Source organism: Sardina pilchardus, chromosome 4, assembly GCF_963854185.1.
Source record: "Sardina pilchardus chromosome 4, fSarPil1.1, whole genome shotgun sequence".
Classification (NCBI taxonomy): Eukaryota; Metazoa; Chordata; class Actinopteri; order Clupeiformes; family Clupeidae; genus Sardina; species Sardina pilchardus.
In genome coordinates, this window is record NC_084997.1 from 23,928,499 (window position 1) to 23,947,458 (window position 18,960).

Here is an 18,960-nt window from a genome sequence, read left to right on the forward strand (position 1 = left end):
CCTCATTTTCATTGGGTCGCGTAGGTGGGTAGGGTCAAGAAGGAGGAGTAAACCTATGAAATGTAACGGAGACACACCGGGAGAACAGTCCACAGAGTCTCTGTGAAATGAAGATCGATATTCATAATCACATTTTACCAAAAGATTGGCCAAATCTCAAAGAGGTAGGGAAATCTGAGCGTGCTGCATAAACCTTTAGAAGTAGCCTAGTTTCCATAGGCGTCAAAAGTCTGTTGAATTTTACGCACGTATTTTCTGTCAAAGTCTCCTGTTTTTTTTTTACTAGCATTTGTTTTTCTGTTAACTTAACTATTGTGCATATGCATTTGTGTATGCTACTGAAAGGCGTAATAGTATTAACGATGTGACCATCAAGCACGTACTGTACAGAGAGCGAAGTGCAGGTGGTGCTCTGGCACCTGAGGTCCCAACAGCTTCATGACGCAGAAGTGATTCTTGTCTAATCTAATATTGGCGTTATATTGTAGTCATTATAACTTCCCAGCTCCATATTATCAAGACACTTGTCATGAAGCTGTTGTTATTAGTGTAGGCTACATTGCACTAAAGGAAGGTGTGGTCAGAGTTCATTTTTGTTTCTTTGTTGAATATTAACCTGGCAACTTGAACTATGTCCAAAGCCGGTACGTATGAGTTGCACGTGTGCTCAGTCTACCTACTTAAATTCACATAGGATTGGAGACAATTGTTTTTAATGACAGGTGTAAAGGACTGCATTGTGACTGACAGTTAGGTTATGCATTGTGCCAAACTACCCCAGGTGTTGTGTTATAGGTTTGTTGATAGGCCCACTGCTATTTCACATGTCAAGGCCAGGCCTACCATACAGAACAAGTTTCTATAGTTTCTTCTGGCCATCTGACATTATGAGGATACAGTTCCATCCTTAAAATTGGTCGAAATTCCCGTCCGCAAAATTAAATCACGTTACTCTCTTAACTGTTGTTTTCCTGCCTCCTTCCAAATAGACTGTTGGATGAAGATCATTTCATGTTCACATCTTTTCTTTCTGTGTTCTTCAGAGGTATGGCTACGATGGGTTCATCCAACTTCATCACCACTGCAAAGTAAGTCACTGTCTCTGCCGTGTGTGTAAATTTGATTTGATGACTTCAAAAGCACTAATAATCAGAAGCAGCAATAATCAAACTTGAAATGGCTCCAACTCTGTTTGCCTGTGGCCTATGTTAGCAAGGAACTTTTAAACCAGTGTCTGTGACATTTGGGGTTGCAGGGGGAGGCCCAAATGATGAAGGATGGAAAATTGTTTCGAGTGATTCAAGAGAATTGTTGGGATGCAGAAGCTCGCATTCGGGACATGGATAAATCAGGTAATGTTGTGCAAAAAGAAACAAAAACATTTAAGAATTGTGTAAGGCCTAATTTAGTGAATGTTTTGTTGTGTTTTTTTTTTCCACAGGGGTGACTGTGCAGGCTCTCTCCACCGTTCCTGTAATGTTTAATTACTGGGTAAACTTATTTTCTTTTCCCATTTCCTGCTTACTAAACTTGTGAAATGTGAATATTTACGGAATTGTGACCGCTTTCAAAATAGCATTCTTTACAGTGACTCCCGGGGCACTGGCTCCTGTGGTAGTCTCTCCGTTAAGACAGTGCTGTAGATGGAGACAGATTTGACCCTTTGTTGGTGTTTTTTTTGGGTTAGGGTTAGGGGGGGGGGCGTGGGGGGGGGGGGTTATGCCTTTAATGAGATAGGACAGTGGAGAGTGACAGGAAGTGAGCGGGAGAGAGAGTCAGGGTGGAATCCGGAAAGGACCACGGGGCAAGAGTCGAACCCCAGACGCCGGCATGTGGTGCAGGTGCCCCAGCCAGTTGCGCCACAGCTGAGGCCCACATTGTCAGTTTTTAAAATCTACTGAAACGTGGAACAGCACTAACTTCTTCATACAACTACATTGTATACAATTTCTTTCTTTTTTTGTTTACTCACAGGCTAAACCCCATGACACCTTGGACCTATGCGGCATCCTGAATGATGACTTGGCGACCACTGTGCAACGCTATCCAAAGCGCTTCGTTGGTCTGGGCACTCTCCCTATGCAGGCCCCCGACCTGGCTGTGCTGGAGATGACCCGCTGTGTGAAGGATCTGGGCTTTCCTGGGGTTCAAATCGGCTCTCATATCAACAACTGGGACCTCAATGCCCCTGAGTTATATCCCATCTATGAAGTGAGTTGAAGACTACTATTGCCTACATCATGATGGTTCACATCTACATTTCTTAATTGGCAACTCATGAGGAAAAAGTATCACAGATTGCAGTCATTTAGTCACTCACGACCGCCGTTGTTACATTCATTTACACACTCTGTGCATTTCCATGTTTACATATTGAGGTTCAAATAATTTCTCCTTATTTGTTTTTCAGTTACTTCATTACTCCTAAGACTAGTCTGCATTGCTAAGGAGAACAATATTACCCTACAAGTATCCAAAACAAATGCATTATGAAACAAAACATGATTTATCCATCTTGTCCATCAGGCTGCAGAGAAGCTCAACTGCTCTTTGTTTGTGCATCCTTGGGACATGCAAGTAGATGGAAGAATGGCTAAATATTGGCTCCCTTGGTTGGTTGGTGAGTAATGCCTCATCTAACATCATGGTCGATCTAAATTCTGACTGTATAAGACAAGATTGATGTATCAAATCCGCACCTTGATATCACGGTCAGCTACTACTTGTCCTTTTGCACATTTGACCCATGATGAGTCAGACATGGGTTATTTCCTCTGGCAAATGCAAGCCAGATACTAATGTGCATACCTATGCAGTGTGTGTGAGAATACGTCACCTACCAAAAATTTTTCAACAGGAATGCCATCCGAGACATCTATGGCCATATGCTCCATGATATTCGGTGGGATTTTTGAGAGATTTCCCAAACTGAAAGTTTGCTTTGCTCATGGAGGTAAAAACAGCTGTATGGGGAACTTCAGAATGGCCCAGTGAAGGCCAGGGACGAAACATATTATTGACAATTGAAAATCCAAATGTCCAATGACTACAATAAAGTATTGTAAATATTGTGATATACATTGTATGTATATGCACGTTTGCTAATGAAAATATTGTGCATTTTTTAGGTGGGTCATTTCCATACACAGTTGGTCGAATAGAACATGGATTTCAAGTGCGACCTGATTTATGTGCTGTGGACAACAAAATCAGTCCACGGAAATACTTGGGCTCCTTCTACACAGACTCACTCGTTCACGACCCCCTTGCTCTGAGGTTACTTCTCGATGTGATTGGAAAGGTGCGCTAAATTAATGATAAAATAAACCCTTCATGGTAGATTTTATATTTCTGCATTGATTACATACAGGATTAGATTCCTGAGAGTAGAACTTTGTTGATTCGTACTGACATTGTCGCATAGCAACCAACTTGGAGAAAAGTAAAATTTCAAAGCAACGAGGACAACAAGAAAGTGTGTGGCTTACACATCCATAAATTCTAAAATAGTGAATCGGCATAGTAGAAATTCCGTAAATCAAGAAAGCATACAGTACATTCCTTAAATTTTTTACTGTTTTGATATACTGTAAAACAAATTGGTCTAACTTATAGTAAAATATTGGTGGCTGTGGTTTCCAGCGCCATCAAAAATATGGTGACAATATACAATAGGCTACATTATGATAAAAAAATGTAAAAAAAGGTAGGCAGCAATAGATCATATCATCGAAAATAATGTATCCTCGCTTTGGAGTTACTGAAGTAGGGGTTCACAGTTAGAAAAAAACAAACTGTTGAGAGTTTAGAGTGTTGAGGGTTTTTTTCCATCCATTTTCCATCAAACTCAATCAGACAACACAGATATGCATTTAATATTGTTGCAGCACGTTGTAAGTATTGTCATTGAATCACCTATTTCATTTTATGGTGTACGGTCTGTACTCACCAGGATAAAGTTATGCTAGGAACGGACTATCCATTTCCGCTGGGAGAGCTGGAGCCTGGATCACTGATAGAGTCCATGGAAGACTTTGATCATGCATTGAAGGTAAATCAGATGCATCTGTTTGAAATGATCGGTGGATTATGTCATACATTTCACTGTTGTTGCTACAGTAGGTAAAATATTTGTAATTTGTTTTTATTCTCTTTCAGGAGAGGCTACTTGCAGACAATGCTCTAGAGTTCTTAGGCCTTAAGCGACAACAGTTTGAATAAATTTGTCTTGACTCAAGCATTACCTAGAGAGGAGTCTTCAATAAGGACAAAAAGGAAGGTTTACAGTGACATATTTATTAGTCTGTGTGTCTGCTGCTACTAGAGTGTGTGAACATGTCCTTGGCCTACTGTGCAAGATATAACATACAGTAGTTGCCATAAAAAAAAACATCTTCTCTCTGCTTTGTCCTAAGGAAAACAATGGGCAGGGAACATGTTAATGACTAACGTGTCAGTTTTGCTAGAAATGGCAGTGGTCACAATAATAATTAAAAAAAAAAAAACCATCCCCTCTATGATTTGTCCAAAAGAAAACATAGAAATGGAGAGGGAAATGCTAATTTTCTGATTAATTTAAACAAAACATGCAGATAACATGTTGTACGGCAATGGACAACTTTTGCACCATAGATAAGCATTACAGAACAGATATAGTGAGCTATACCATGAACTTTTCGTAATCAGCACAGACAGGTCCTTCCCTTTTCTCTTCATGTATACCCTTCTCTTTCTATCATCTAATGCAAGATATTTACAATGTTTTCACTACATCGCACTGGAACACATTGATCCTCAGAACTGTCAGGGATTCCCTCCTTGTTTGTGTGTGTGGTGTTCCTCTCAACCTCTCAGGTCTATTTCTGTGATACATCTTGGACACATTGTCAGTGATAAACATTGACTGGTCAGGTGTTTCATTTTTTTAACATTTCTTTAACATTTTTTCTTTGGTTGTTTAATTATGTATGGCAAGTTAAGAGGAGATTTGGGCACTTTGGGACTCTCATAACTTGAAAGAAAACATGAGCCATGTGCTAGTTTGCAAAAGCCATTGTCACCTTCACCTTCAAGAATATCAGCAATATTGAATGCAATTTACCAGGCAGGCAATACCTCTCACAAGTGACATGCACAATACCAAGTTGTTGGGGCAAAACTGATGAAATAAAACCTTATTAAGAATGAGGCCTGCATATCCCTGTCTAGTCTTTTGAGTGAAATAAACAAAATGACTACATGCCTATTCAATTCATCTGGCCTATTTAAAATAATGATTTGTTTTTAGCTTTGCTTACAGTATGGGGTTATATTTGCATGTGTTTTAATGGGAAATAAGATGCTGGAAACAGGGGGTATAATTCTCTAGTATTTGCCTTCACACAGGACATTGCCTAAAGAAGGACACAGGAGTCCAAACAGTACATCAAGTAATCGTAGAATAGCTTCATATATTTAACTCATACCTGTTCATCCATTCATGTTGCTTATCCACTACTCATTTCAACCAACCAACCAAATCGTTATGTTGAGAGGCTCAACAGTGCTGAGGCCTAAATGAACTCTATTGGGAAGGGAGAGCATAAGATGCCATTCTAGGCTGATGAAGCAGTAAAAAGACTCTCGCACTGAAATTACTTGGGTGTTTGTACAGTTGTGGATTGAGCCTGATCATGATTTTTAGCATAATAATGGTCATGAAACATAATAAGTGTTTTTGATAGAGGGGCTTTTTTTCTCACCAAGACCACAGGATAAATATTACTTATTTTAATTCATTATCATCGTGTACACTGAATTTGAAACGGAAGAGTTTTTGCTCTGTTTTGATTATTCAATAGAGCCCTCTACCAGTTTTGCAGTTTATGTGATACACAGGACTATGCAGTGTACCCACTTAATAACCATCACAATCTCAGTACACTCAAGGATACGTACTAACATTTGGGGTTTATCAGTATACCCACTACAACTAGCTACTACATCACAGTATATCCACTACAGCTAACGACACCACTGCACTCTACACTTTTACAACTGTGATTTGGTCATTTCACTGATTTAATTAAGCATGTATTACTACAACTGGTTAAATCATGTTTTCGTCTAAGTTCCTGAACTTCCTCATTGTGTTGCTCATTTGTTTGCATATGACGTGACTTCTGAGTCACATACTAATTTGCCTATGGCAAGCAGAGCAGAGAGCATGTGGCAGAGAACAACATTATGTGCGCAAGTAAGACCAGACAGCAGACATGCAGGTTAACCTCAGTGTTGCTCTCCTTGGTGTTCTTTGGGCACTGGCAGGTGGCCAGGAATACCGCCAAGTACACATTTTTGTCAATGAACAGAAGACCTGGTCTGAGGCTCAAGATTACTGCAAGAGGAAGTATACAGACCTGTCTATCCATGGAGACGAATTTGAATACAAAAAGCTCCCTGAACAAGCCAAAGGAAATGACTCAATCTGGATTGGGCTTCATTTTGTTGAAAATAGTTGGAAATGGACTGATGGAATGGGGCTGTCCTTTAAGAAATGGAATACGGACCAGCCTGCTCTCTCTAATGAAAAACCATGTGCTTGGATTCAACAGGGCAATTGGTCTACCGATGAGTGTGAAAAACGACATACTTTCATCTGCTTCAAGTGGACACGCCAGCTAATCCTGGTAAGAGAGAATAAGACTTGGGAGGATGCTCTAATACACTGCAGGTCTCACTACACAGATCTGACAAGCATAGTGGGACAGAACAAGCTTCAACTGGCCAAGGAAGTCAGCCATGAGGCCAACACTCCCCAAGTCTGGACCAGCTTGAGATTCCTCGCTGGAGAGTGGCTGTGGGTAGACAGGACCCCCAAACAGGGAGTGACGTACCAGGGGAACAGTGTACCCCAGTGTCCCTCTCAGTCCTTCAATTGTGGAGCCTTCGGCTCAAAATCATACAACTTGACCAACAAGGACTGTCAGGAGAAGCTCAACTTTATCTGCCACAAAACCATAAGAGGGAGGGGCTGAAATATAGAAACCTAAACGGGGTAAACGGATTTTTGGTAGCAACAAAAATAAAACATTAATTCAATGAATAAAACTGTTTAAACAAATGTTACTTTATGTTGATATCCTGTAGCCATTGTTACATCGGTCATGTTGGGCTTCTATAAACAATTTTTTAAATGAATAGTTATACTTGCTAATAAAATTAGGAATACACTCATATTTGTTATTGAATATAGCATGATATATAGATTTGTGGTGTCATCTCAAGAAGGGTTTATGAACAGGCTTTATCAAAATGTAATGTATTAGGCTACATATTAAATACAGTGTGAGGTGAAATATGGCGATAGGCATAGTTTGAAGATGATAAAAGTGCTTTACAGGTTCATACTGTTTTAAAATCTCTGCATTAACTCACTAAAGTGACTCAGGTTCTCTCTTGGCTCTTACTGGCCAACCTACTTTTCCTACATTTTTTTCATTGCTCCTTTCCATTGTAGTTCACAGTAGCTCAATAGCTGTTTGTTTGTAAGGTGTGATAGTGTGCCTGAGGCATACAGGACACGTAAATAGTACCATTTATTGCAGACTTTACTTTAAAAGATGTTCTGGATATAACACTGTAAGAAGGCCATCAATTTATACTCTAATGTTGGTTCCTTTTAATTGGGTTTAACCCTGTTTTCATGTCATATTACTTTGATTTCCAGAGATCTAAAGTTTTTTTATGTCAATATTTTTTTTTTCCTGTGATAACAAATTGATAATCCATGTAGCCTATTGATTCATCACATTATATCAAACAGATCTTATTGCATTCATGATAACTGTATACTAGATATTTAGGCAACTCATAAAATAAAGATTAAATGCAAAAATCAAAATAAAATCAACATTTGGTGTGACTTTCCTTTGTCCTCAAAACAGTGACCGGGTAAATGAGCATACAAATTCAAAACTTCATATTCCCCTTGTTTTTCCATCTTCCATTTCACTTCCCAAATAGAATCATGAATGAACGCAAAATACAAAGACCAATACTGTTGGTTTCAGTATTTTTTATTTTTTATTTTTTAAGGCAACCTAGGCCTTCTTGACGGGTAGCCTAAGCCTATAGGTTATTAAGCATTTTGGAGAAATTGCCACAGTTCTTAGGTGGATTTGGATGGTCTTGATTCATTCAGCCCATGCATGCATTCACACAACTAAAGACCATAATGTCAATCAACCAGTTAAATTAAATTAAATTCAACTCTGATTAAACCCAGACGAATCTGTGTGCGTATATAAGCAGTTCTGGTGTCAGCTAGGTCACATATGCACCCAAACTGAATGCGTCTAATGGGCATACCATAATTTGCCACTGGAGGGCAATCTTGTGTAGCGAATTATAGCGAATTATAGTGAAATCATTATGCTCTAAAATGCCTTTTTGGTAATTGTACGTGTTTGATGTAAAATCGAAATTAATTTTAGAATATTTCTCAATGAAACTATTTTTTATAGGGTATGATATAGGCCACAGTTACGATTATTGTTTAACAATTATATCACACGTAGTTACGTAATGACGTCTATGCATTCTGTTGTGTTCCGATACTGAACGTTTACTCCGGAGTAATGGCGGCGTACCGGGGATCTTCGTCGAAATGGTTCTTCACCCGGGAACAGCTCGAAAGCACGCCGTCTCGACGCTGTGGAGTAGAACCGGACAGGGAACTCTCTTATCGACAGCAAGCGGCAAACCTTATTCAAGATATGGGCCAGAGACTAAATGTGTATCCTTTTAAATGTAATTTGCTGCTTGGATTTCACTGTCTTCAATGTTCAGGGAGGAGGAGGCCCAAGAGCAATGGCGGCCTAGGCCCATTTCTAAGCGGCCTCATTCGTCAAATGGTCGACTTGACGTTTATACGAACTTTGTTTTCACGCGAATTACTTCACAGCACAACACTATTCTACACAGGAGCTATCCATGTAACTAAAACTTTTAGTTTATCTGACGGATAACGTTAAAGCGGTTTGTTGATGACAAGCAAGCTAGTCAGCTAACGTTAGCTGTCTTAGCTAACGGTGCATCGTAAGCTGATGGTGTTGTGGCGATAAAGTTCGTAAACTGCTGAGTTGGCCTGTAATGGATTCATGGTAAATAGATATAAGTTAACGAACGGTGTCATGCTGTTCCCAAATATTGGTTAACTATGGCGACATTAGCAGATTACAGTGAATGCGGCATGCTATTAGCTGTCACTTGCTATGTCTTGCGTCATTAAGATGCCGCCAGGTTGCTCGCCAGCTAACGTTATCTAGCTTACGTGACACATTTGTTGACATTGCACTAGCAGTGTAACTTATTCCGCGCACACTGAAGTCGGCTACATTTAATTTGCAGTGTTATCCATCCCCCTAGGGTAGCGTCTACCTTGTATGATCGAGAATGCAAACAAAATTAGACGTACTGTCAATCAACGGTGGTTGCATGATTAACGTTAACCGCTATGCCTTAGGACAAACGGCAAACTAATGTTAACGTAAATTGGTAATGTCTATTCTACTAGCAAAGACGAAGTAGCGGTAGTCTTTGAAGATTCCAGTCCTTTGCTCACTTTTACGACCAACTTTGCAAAGCTGTTAATGTTATTTTGTCTGTGATAAGCTCAACGATAACTTGTATTTTGTCCACTAGAGAGCGTCATTATGCAGAATTGGTCCCTCAATGTCACATCTTTGTTGAGACCGTAAAGCTTGTGACGAGAACTTGATCCTATAGGACTGACCAACAACCCTGGTATTTGGTTTAGAAGAGGTATAAGATACAGATGGCAAGCCATCTATCACCATTCATGGGCTCCATTGACACCTTGTTAGAGTGTGGCTGAATGGAGCTGACCGAATCAAATATAATATCTGCTAATGTTAGGAAGAGAAATGGGAGTACTTTTTAAAGTGAAATTATCAACAGATGCCTGCACAATGACTAGAAGTCGTGACTGTCATGTTTGTAGAAGATGAGACACCTGATAGAATAAAGCACTGGACTAATATCTAAGTAATGCCCCAGAACATCTTTTTTTTTTTAAATTATAGTAATAATAAAATAGCAAATATTTGGCCACAAAGGGAAGATGCCCTAGGCAACATTACTGTGAGACTTTGTATAAACATGATTATTACTGTTAGTTTAAATGTTTTAAAAACTAGAGCGTTCAGGGAGGGCAGACCTCTGCCAAGGTCAAATGTCATATCTCATAATCACAGCAAAGGTGAGACTAACCTTTTTTGATTCGGATGCGAGTTTGATCCGGATATTTCCCTGCTGTCTTATGCTACACAGGCAAGGTTTCATGAAAATTAGACTATTGCTTTATTGAGTTTTATTTTTTTGTTTTTGTTTTGTAATCCTGTACAAAAGGCAACCTGTGCTGAAAACCTAACCTTCTAGGCAAGGGGAAATACCAGGCACCCTCTTATCCTGCATGAACATTTGGTCCTGTAAATTTGTGTGTAAAATCAGAGGGCTAATTCTGTATATTGCTTTGTATTGATCCTGAATTAAGACCTGTGTCAGGTCTGTACCCCTCTATATTATGCTGTGCATTAGATGTGTAAGTATAGTTTTCACCTGTTCATTCTGACTTTTACTGTGATGTGCACAATTTCGGGCTCGATAAGAAGAGTTTATGTATTATTTGTTTAATAATGTTTGTTTAATTTGTTTAATAGTTTAATAGACATTGCATGGTAGTCATTCCAGTGTTTTCCTTAACTGTACTTTTTTCAGCTCCCAACTGACAATAAATACTGCTATTGTTTACATGCATAGGTTTTATATGTACCACTCTTTCACAAAATTCCATAGAAATGTAAGTATGACTGTTTTTGCACACATTTATGCTCATTGTTATATACAGTATATCAAAATGATCTTCTTTTACATTGTCATTGTATTGATGTAGTATTAGACTTGGAGATCATATAACTAGCCCATAGTGTTTCTTGTATACCTATTTTATGTCTTTGTTTGCTTTTGCTTAAATTGTGTCATATACATGTATATTAAGTCATATACAGATGCAATCTGTTTTGCCCAGCCAGATAGTTATTTCTTGTATGCGCTGCGTCGTCTAGGTCAGAGCCAGTTTGTCTACTGCGCAGCTTTTGATGGTCGATGTTCTTAAACTCAACCGATTGTCATTTTACCGTGCTGTTCTCTTTGAACAGACATCGGTGTGTTTACTTGGAAAGAGTATTGAATATTTCCCTCTTTGATTTGTATTTCCATCATAAGTTTGGTCATACATTTAATTTAGAAGTGGTCTTAAAAAGTCTTACATTTAACTTGTTTATGACACTTGATTCCTTGTAACTGTACATGTGTGTGATGAAATGTGTATAACATGTTTTTTTTTTTCTTGGTTTTTCCCCCTACGAATAGATCATATCCCCTACCACCTTATTCCTGGCTGCCAAAGTTGAGGAGCAGCCTCGGAAGCTTGAGCATGTCATTAAAGTGGCGCATGCCTGTTTATACCCTCAAGAGCCTCCACTGGATACAAAGAGTAATGTAAGTGCATCTGTCACTTCACACACAGTTTCATTCCCCAATCAATCAATCACTCCCATTTTCACCCTCCCCTTGCCAGAAGCTCTTTGCCTGTGTGCTTCTGTTTGGCTTTATGAGAACCCGGTCACAAACAACTGGCATTTGCCATTTTTGACTGGATGGGTCAGCCCCCGATAGTCATAACCAGTAATGCACTAGGCATCACACGCCGACTTCAACCAACCAGGACTGCCAACTACTGTCTGTTAGTCAATGAAAGGGTTGCATTCTGGATTTGGGGTAAGAGACACATTACAAGCATCATGTAATGATTGTCTATTGAACTTCAGGCATACCTCCAGCAAGCTCAAGAGCTGGTGATACTTGAAACCATAGTGCTGCAGACTTTAGGTAAGTAAAGGTCAAACTCTGAGAAGACAGGTGGTCTCACGTGAGTGCATACAGTGTACATTGTGAATGTATTGGAGTGTTACACTTGGGTGTAGGATGCTCTTTTCCTGCCTTTTGTATCCCCCCACACACCCCCACCCGGGCGTTTTGAGGTGCTGCCTCAGGTACTGCCCTTTGGACTGGTCAAACACCAGAGACCTTTCTGGGGAGCCCAAGAAGACTGTCGCGTATGCACCTGTAATTTGAATTAGGGCCACACAGAAAGCCGTGCATATCAAGCACTTTCAGCTGGGTGTTATGTTCATCTGCTCCCAGTCTGTGAAACCATTTAAACCTCACCAGGAGTACTGTTTATCAGCTCAACAACACCACTTTTTGTGTCACTAGTCTTCCATCATTTTGAAATTTTGCCTCGTCATCCGTCGTTTGTTGTCGTGCCCGCATGCACACAGTGGCTTTATGCCGTCAATATTCCATCTGGTGTGTGCTATAGAGACTTGAAAGAGCTGCACTTAAGTCATGTTTTTAAATTGATTGATATATAGATTTTTATATATATATTTCTTTTTTTTATATTGTTGTGCTTGTTGTTCAATGATCTAACACTGGCATATGTTCTTTCTTGCAGGTTTTGAAATAACAATTGAGCATCCACACACTGATGTTGTGAAATGTTCCCAACTAGTGCGAGGTAAAGTTCCCTTCAGTTGTCTGAGTGTAGTTTTGTCTGGGACTGAATGGGACTGAAGACAGGGATAAGTCTTTTTTCTTAAATTCCTCAACAGTCAGTCATTCTTTAATTGTAGATTATGCAGGAAGTGCAGTAAATTAGTCAATTTTGGTGATTGGCTCTTAAAAGCTGCAGTTTTCCAAACATGTTTTTAGAAAAAATTGAAGAAAAAATCAGTTCAACCAGTCAGTACCCAGATTGCTGATTGGCTCTCCTTACTTTTTTCTCTGTTGTATGTTTGTAATTTTAAGAAATTGGCAGACTTTCATTTATCTATTTTTATTCCTTCGTTTCTTTCAGAAGCTAATTCTCATCCCCCTCTCTCTTCTTCTGCCACAGCAAGCAAGGATCTGGCACAGACTTCCTATTTCATGGCTACCAACAGGTTGTTATCCTGTCCCTCATTTGTTGCACTGTGACTGCACACTATAGCTTCCGTTACTGCAGGGTACCCTTGTAGTGTCCAACACCCTCCTTGCGCTGGTGGCTTCTGGAACGCCGCCCCTTCTGAAGCTTCTACCTCAGAAATGGGGGCGGGGGGTCGGGCAAGAAGGGGGCGACGGCGATCCGGGCCCCGGCTGCAGTGCGGTGTATTGTACGAGGGACCAATGTTGGCACCAAGGGGGCTGAATGCACATTGCGAAGTGTAGTGGTGCGCTTGACCTCACGTTTGCTCGGTTACAGAGGTGCATTTGTCTTTTTTTAAAAAAAAAAGACACTGTGGTAGCCTGAGTAGCAGAAAAAGATTACACAGATGTAAACATTGCATAGAAGTCCGTCTGGTAAGTACCATAAGTCTTAACTTTTTGTTTCACTTTGTAATGTTTTTTTGCATTTTTATTAAGATTTTTATAAACAAATTGCGTGTTAAACACTATTTAGTGGAATATGTAGTTTGACTTGGTTGATGTAGCAGTGGGAATCATTTTTTAATTTTTTTAATGTCCAAGTGTTGTATTGACTTGAATTATTTGTTCATGTCTGTACTTTTTTTTAAGTTGTCGCCTAACCCATTAAGGACCTATTTTTAAGATTGAAGAACTTGTAGCCAGGCCATTAGCTGTTTTAATTAACTAGCCAGTGTCATAAAGATTTCATTTTGATCTTGTAATAATATGCATTGATCTTGTAGCAGAGTACCCAATATTGTTCGAGTCCTTAATGGGTTAGTTGTAATAGGAATTGGTGTATGTGGCATAGTACAACTAGTGTAGGCGTACTTGTGTGCTAGGTAGTACCAGAGATGCTTTGGTATGCCTTTTCTTTCATTGAAGCCTTACAATGCCTGGACGTGCGCTTCAAATTCACAACTACCATTGCTGTTTTTATAGGGTTTTTGACACGTTTGAAAGTAACAGTAACACTTAAACAGTTTACACCAAAAGAAGCGTCTTATTTTTCTGCCGATTTTTATTGAGTACATTCAAAGTTGTTAATTTGCCAAGACGACAATCTTCTTTTGCGTTGTCTCTGTTTACTGTGGTTCGCTGTGGGGGGATGCCATATTGGACTTTAAAAGGTTGTTCTCTGTAGACTGACAGACGTTGATCTTAAAGAGCATCAAAATGTGGGGCCAATCTGTGTGGGCCAATCTCTTAACATTTTTTGTAGGATCAGCGCCCAGACATTGTTCTTGTTTGAAGCACAAGGGTACCATCCAATGTTTACCATCACTATATCAGTCATTGGCTATCAATGACCTAAAACAAAAATGGTGTGAATGTCGATGTTACCTAAATTCTGACTTGCATCGTAGTGTGTACTCTCCTCTCCCATGTCACACTAGTCAATCTTGTCCTGTGTTTTGGATTTTCTTTGTTTCGGAAGGCCTTAGCTCCTGCTGTATTTGTCTAGAGGTGAACACGTGGATGGTAGCTGTGTGGCTCCAGCCACATTTGATGTGATGACAAAACAAAAGTCTTATTTACAGACTAGTCTGAATGAATTTGCATGATCAGAACTATACATGTTATTTCCACAATATCTGTGCTTATTATGCTAACACATATATATGCCAAAGTTGTCCTTAATTTTGAATGGAAGTGTTTTCCTGTCCTCACATTTTAGTAAGCATTTATGAAAGACACCATAATCTATCAATGCAGAAATATATGGTCTTAAGGGCCAAAGAATATGTGAATTACTGGAGTCATATATGACTAGAAGAGAATGAATATACTATACATATATATATGTAAATTATGTGCATGAAAACCTGCTAGGTCAATATAAAATACATCCTTCAGCATACACAAGTCACTCACAATTGAGGACACACTACTGCCATAATATCTTACTTTTAAAACCGTTTTCACGTTGAATTCTACCACTGTTCTTGAATGTTGCCTTGCTGCAGTTCTGTTGTACTGTAAGTATGTACAGGTTACGTGAGTGCCCCCAGACTCTGACGGTTCTTGCGCCCCTCTCTCCCCCCTCTTGTCCGTTCTTCTGCCCCACCTGCAGCCTCCACCTCACCACCTTCTGTCTGCAGCACAAGCCCACGGTCATTGCGTGTGTGTGCATCCATCTGGCGTGCAAATGGTCCAACTGGGAGATCCCAGTGTCCACCGATGGGAAACACTGGTGGGAATATGTGGACAGCTCGGTCACCCTGGAGCTTTTGGATGGTGAGACGGCAGAGTATTTTTTTATTATTATTTTTATTTAGTTTATTTGAAGCAGGGACCATGTACAAAGTTCATTAGTTACATAGTAAAGAGATGACTTGCACCAGATTATAGCTAACAGCTAATTTCCATCCGCCAGTCCCTGAGCAGGTAGGGGGGGGGGGGGGGGGGGGCGGCGGGCGGCGGCATATAAGTTAAGAGTTAAGAAGTAGTTGTATTGTTAAGAAGTAGTTGTATTGCATATCGTAATTTCTCAACTAATTAGCCACGGCTGATGCACATTGGTTTAGCAAATTTGAGGTTAATGCACGGGGGCAGTAGATATATGGTATTATGGTTTCGTTTCGTTTAACTTGCATAAAACACTGCTGCAGCTTATACACAATGCGACTAATACACAGAAAATGACGATATCAAGCCGCTTGTTTTGAGGCCAGGTGCTGGTCAAAGATACATATTAAGAGTAAAAGAGGAGAAGTCCACACATTTGATTAGAGCTCCCATTATTACATTTACTACAGAGGCCTGAAGAAGACCTTTTTGGGTTGAAATGTTGCCTTTGTGGTCAGTTGATTTGTAGTCACTTGTTTGTATCAGTTTTTGTACACCCATGAAAGGACCACAAATCAACTACCTTTTTCCCTCCCTTTCAGAACTGACGCATGAATTCCTCCAGATTTTGGAGAAGACTCCGAGCAGGCTAAAGCGGATTCGTAACTGGAGGGTAAAAATCACTTCATTGAACCGAGTGTGATAGTGCTTGTATCCATGGGTTACATCGGGTCCCTTTCCAGTCAAGCACCTAGATTATGAATGCAGACTGCATGTTGCCTGATTAATACACCTGTGGAAAGGCCGGGATCTGATGAAACCCCTGAATATGACCGGTAGTGATTGCTCTAACTTAATCACATTGCGTTCGAATGGAAATTCCTCAGACCTTGCATTAATATAACCACACTAGTGTGGAATTTATACGTGTACCTAAAGAAGTGATTACACTGGTGGGTGGATGTTGTAGTTGTGACTTAATTAATGTTAATGTCTCTTAAAGAATGAGCTGATAGTAATATTAATGTTTTGAATGACCTGATTGAAAATACTTAAGTGCCATTTTTGGCCTCTTCCTCAGGCGACGCAAGCTGCCAAAAAGCCCAAAGCAGACGGCCAGGTGACCGACGGCAGCGGCACCTTCGCGTGCCCATCCCTGTCGCAGGACCATTCCCTGGTCGATGCCATTCCTGGTGTGTCTGGAGACGCGTCCTTCTCCAAGGCCTCGGCCTCGTTTCCTGTCGGCCTGCCGGGCAACTCCGGCGGCGGCCTCTCCCTGGACGCCCTCACGGGCATGGGCGGCACCGCCTACACGTACACCGCCCCGAGCGACTGGCCTCAGGACCAGGGCCACTCGGACCCCCTCAAACCGGACGCCCTGGGTCTCCAGCAAGGTGCGGCGCCATTGCTGCCCCAGCACGGCTCCTCCTCCTCATCCTCCTCCTCTTCCTCACACCCGCACCGGCCCGACAAAGGCGCCGAGTTCAACCCCGTCAAACACGAACACAAGCCCGGCGGAGGGGCCAAACACCAGCCGCCGGCGTTTCCCGCGCCCCCGCCTCCTCCGCCTCCTCCCGCCGTCGCCCCGGTCAAGATGTCTCTGGACAAGTACCGCGAGAAGCAGGCCGCTGAGCTGGCCGGGCAGAAGCGCCGGCACGAGCAGCAGCATAGCGCCGAGCATGAAGGTCGGGACGCGTACAGTAGCGCCGCCCTACAGACTGACCACCGCAGGCACCTGCAGGCCCACCTGCACGGCCAGCTGACGGGTCCCGGCAGCAGTAGCCTGTCCACCGCGTCCCCTCTGAAGATGAAGCTGCCCCTGCCTGGCCAGGAGAGGTCTCAGAGCGGCAGCGGGAACAACGGCGGAGGGGACCGGCGCGACAAAGGCGCCTCGCTCAAGCTGCGCCTCCCGCTCCCTACCCCGGGCGAGAGGAGTGGCTCGGGCAGCAAGGAGGAGCTCAAGATGAAGATCAAAGTGTCCTCGGAGCGGCACAGCTCCTCGGACGAGGGCGCTGCCAAGAGCAAACATTCCAGCCCGCTGGTGGTCAAGGAGAAGCACCGGGACCGGGAGCACTCGGGCCACCGGCACCACCACAAACACGGGCACTCCCACTTCCACGTGCACAGCGGCAACGGCCGAGGGGCCCACGAAGGCTCGGGGGTGTCCGGAGGCGCCCTCCTCCGCAGCCCCCTGGGCCTCGCCGCCGACGGGTTGACCATGATGGCCCCCAGCGCATCAGCCACTGCCACCTCAGCGTCCTCCGGTTCCTCTTCCTCCTCCTCCTCGCGCAAGAGGGGCTACCCCGAGAGCAGCCACAACCACCACTCCTCCAAAAAGAACAAAAGCTCCAAGGGCAACTCAGGTAGTTCCTCTCATTGTTGCTCTGTTGCTCAGCAGGTGTGTGTGTCGTCTCTCTCGCAGCTCTGTTCTTAACCTTCCCTTCCCTCCTCCTCCCCCCTCCTCCTCCTCCTCCTCCTCCTCCTCCTCCCCCCTGTCACGCAGCTGGAGGCCTGCGGACGTCTCAGCAGCACCCTGGCGACATGGGACAGGAAGCCGGCGGGGAGCCGCGGGCCTGAGTGCGTCGAAACAGAACAGCCACCAGCTCGCGTCGGTGAACTACAGAGACACTTTTCACGTGCTCGTCTCGCTGTCGAGCGTCGAGAGCCCCATGGGACGAACGCCTGAAAGCCACCAGTTGGAGAAGAAACGGGGATGTAGACAGAAAAAAAAAACACAAAAACAATAGAAAGAATAAGAAAAAAAAAAGCTACTTCAAAATATAGATGTTTTTCTCTTACTGGAGAACTAACGAGAAAAAAAAAACGAGAGATCGCTGGTCCTTGGTTTCCTTGGCAGTGTCACCCTGGTCTCCCCTTCTCTGTGTATGTTGTTGCTGGTCTCCCCTGCAAAGCCCCGTCAGTGGGTTGTGGCGAGAGGGCACGTGAGTTTTGCGGTGGGGGGGGAGGGGGGCATTCTAATTCAGATGGATTTAAAATCTCCATAGAAGCTAGAAGATGATTGGGAGTTGAATTCTAAATACTTAAAACTGAATGATGCAATGACTTTGTTTTTCTTTTTCTTTTCATTTATAATTTAAGCTATCTCCACAATTGTAATTCATAAATACTATTAGGCTCTTCCAAAAATGACCTATTTCCTGTTCTGAAAGGGGATGGATGTACGTGTGTGTGTGTGTGTGTGTGTGTGTGTGTGTGTGTGTGTGTGTGTGTGTGTGTGTATGCGCGCGCGAGTGTACTGTATGTACGTGTGTAAATGTTTGAGTCGGTGAGGGCATGAATGACGTCTTTCGTTTCTATACTGTATGTATGATCTGCATGTTTCAATCAAAGGGATGAAGAATGATAGACTGCTGTTTACAGGAAGTGGAGATAAATGTACATACATTTTTGTATGCTTAAAAAAAAAGTGATAACATAAATACTCAGGTTTGGAACTGCTTGTTAAGTATAACAAATCGTGTGTGTGTGTATGAGAGAGAGCACACAGTTATGTGTGCCTGTATGTATGTGAATGAAATAATGAAAAAAAAAAAAAAAAGACTATTATAACTTGATAAGAATCCATTATTTGATTCTGAC

At 42.0% G+C, this 18,960-nt stretch overlaps 2 protein-coding genes across 3 annotated transcripts; both read left to right on the plus strand.

Annotated features, from left to right (window-relative positions):
* Positions 1-50: 50 nt before the first annotated feature.
* On the plus strand, positions 51-5,187 carry acmsd (aminocarboxymuconate semialdehyde decarboxylase). The gene is made up of 10 exons (XM_062534721.1): positions 51-164; positions 1,044-1,088; positions 1,256-1,352; positions 1,442-1,491; positions 1,975-2,211; positions 2,527-2,620; positions 2,858-2,953; positions 3,129-3,301; positions 3,953-4,051; positions 4,159-5,187. Exons 1-10 carry the CDS (start codon positions 108-110, stop codon positions 4,219-4,221), a joined length of 1,011 nt encoding a protein of 336 aa, XP_062390705.1. The 5' UTR covers positions 51-107; the 3' UTR covers positions 4,222-5,187.
* Positions 5,188-8,584: 3,397 nt separating this feature from the next.
* ccnt2a (cyclin T2a) lies at positions 8,585-18,815 on the plus strand. Of its 2 annotated transcripts, none has more exons than XM_062534724.1 (10): positions 8,585-8,776; positions 10,780-10,861; positions 11,434-11,562; positions 11,892-11,952; positions 12,581-12,643; positions 12,983-13,067; positions 15,146-15,309; positions 15,963-16,033; positions 16,442-17,723; positions 17,864-18,815. In XM_062534724.1, exons 1-10 carry the CDS (start codon positions 8,619-8,621, stop codon positions 17,935-17,937), a joined length of 2,169 nt encoding a protein of 722 aa, XP_062390708.1. In that variant the 5' UTR covers positions 8,585-8,618; the 3' UTR covers positions 17,938-18,815. The 2 variants fall into 2 exon arrangements, with proteins under 2 accessions (XP_062390708.1, XP_062390709.1); XM_062534725.1 differs by having other exon boundaries at positions 13,022-13,067.
* The last annotated feature ends 145 nt before the right edge of the window (positions 18,816-18,960 follow it).

Bases quoted from the DNA above. Each gene is read 5' to 3' on its own strand.
- ccnt2a (XM_062534724.1), top strand. From the start codon at position 8,619: ATGGCGGCGTACCGGGGATCTTCGTCGAAATGGTTCTTCACCCGGGAA. The intron at 8,777-10,779 runs GTATCCTTTTAA...TACTTTTTTCAG, and splicing joins ATGGGCCAGAGACTAAATGT to CTCCCAACTGACAATAAATA. The intron at 17,724-17,863 runs GTAGTTCCTCTC...CCTGTCACGCAG, and splicing joins AAGCTCCAAGGGCAACTCAG to CTGGAGGCCTGCGGACGTCT.
- acmsd (XM_062534721.1), top strand. From the start codon at position 108: ATGAAGATCGATATTCATAATCACATTTTACCAAAAGATTGGCCAAAT. The intron at 165-1,043 runs GTAGGGAAATCT...TGTGTTCTTCAG, and splicing joins ATTGGCCAAATCTCAAAGAG to AGGTATGGCTACGATGGGTT. The intron at 2,954-3,128 runs GTAAAAACAGCT...TGCATTTTTTAG, and splicing joins AGTTTGCTTTGCTCATGGAG to GTGGGTCATTTCCATACACA.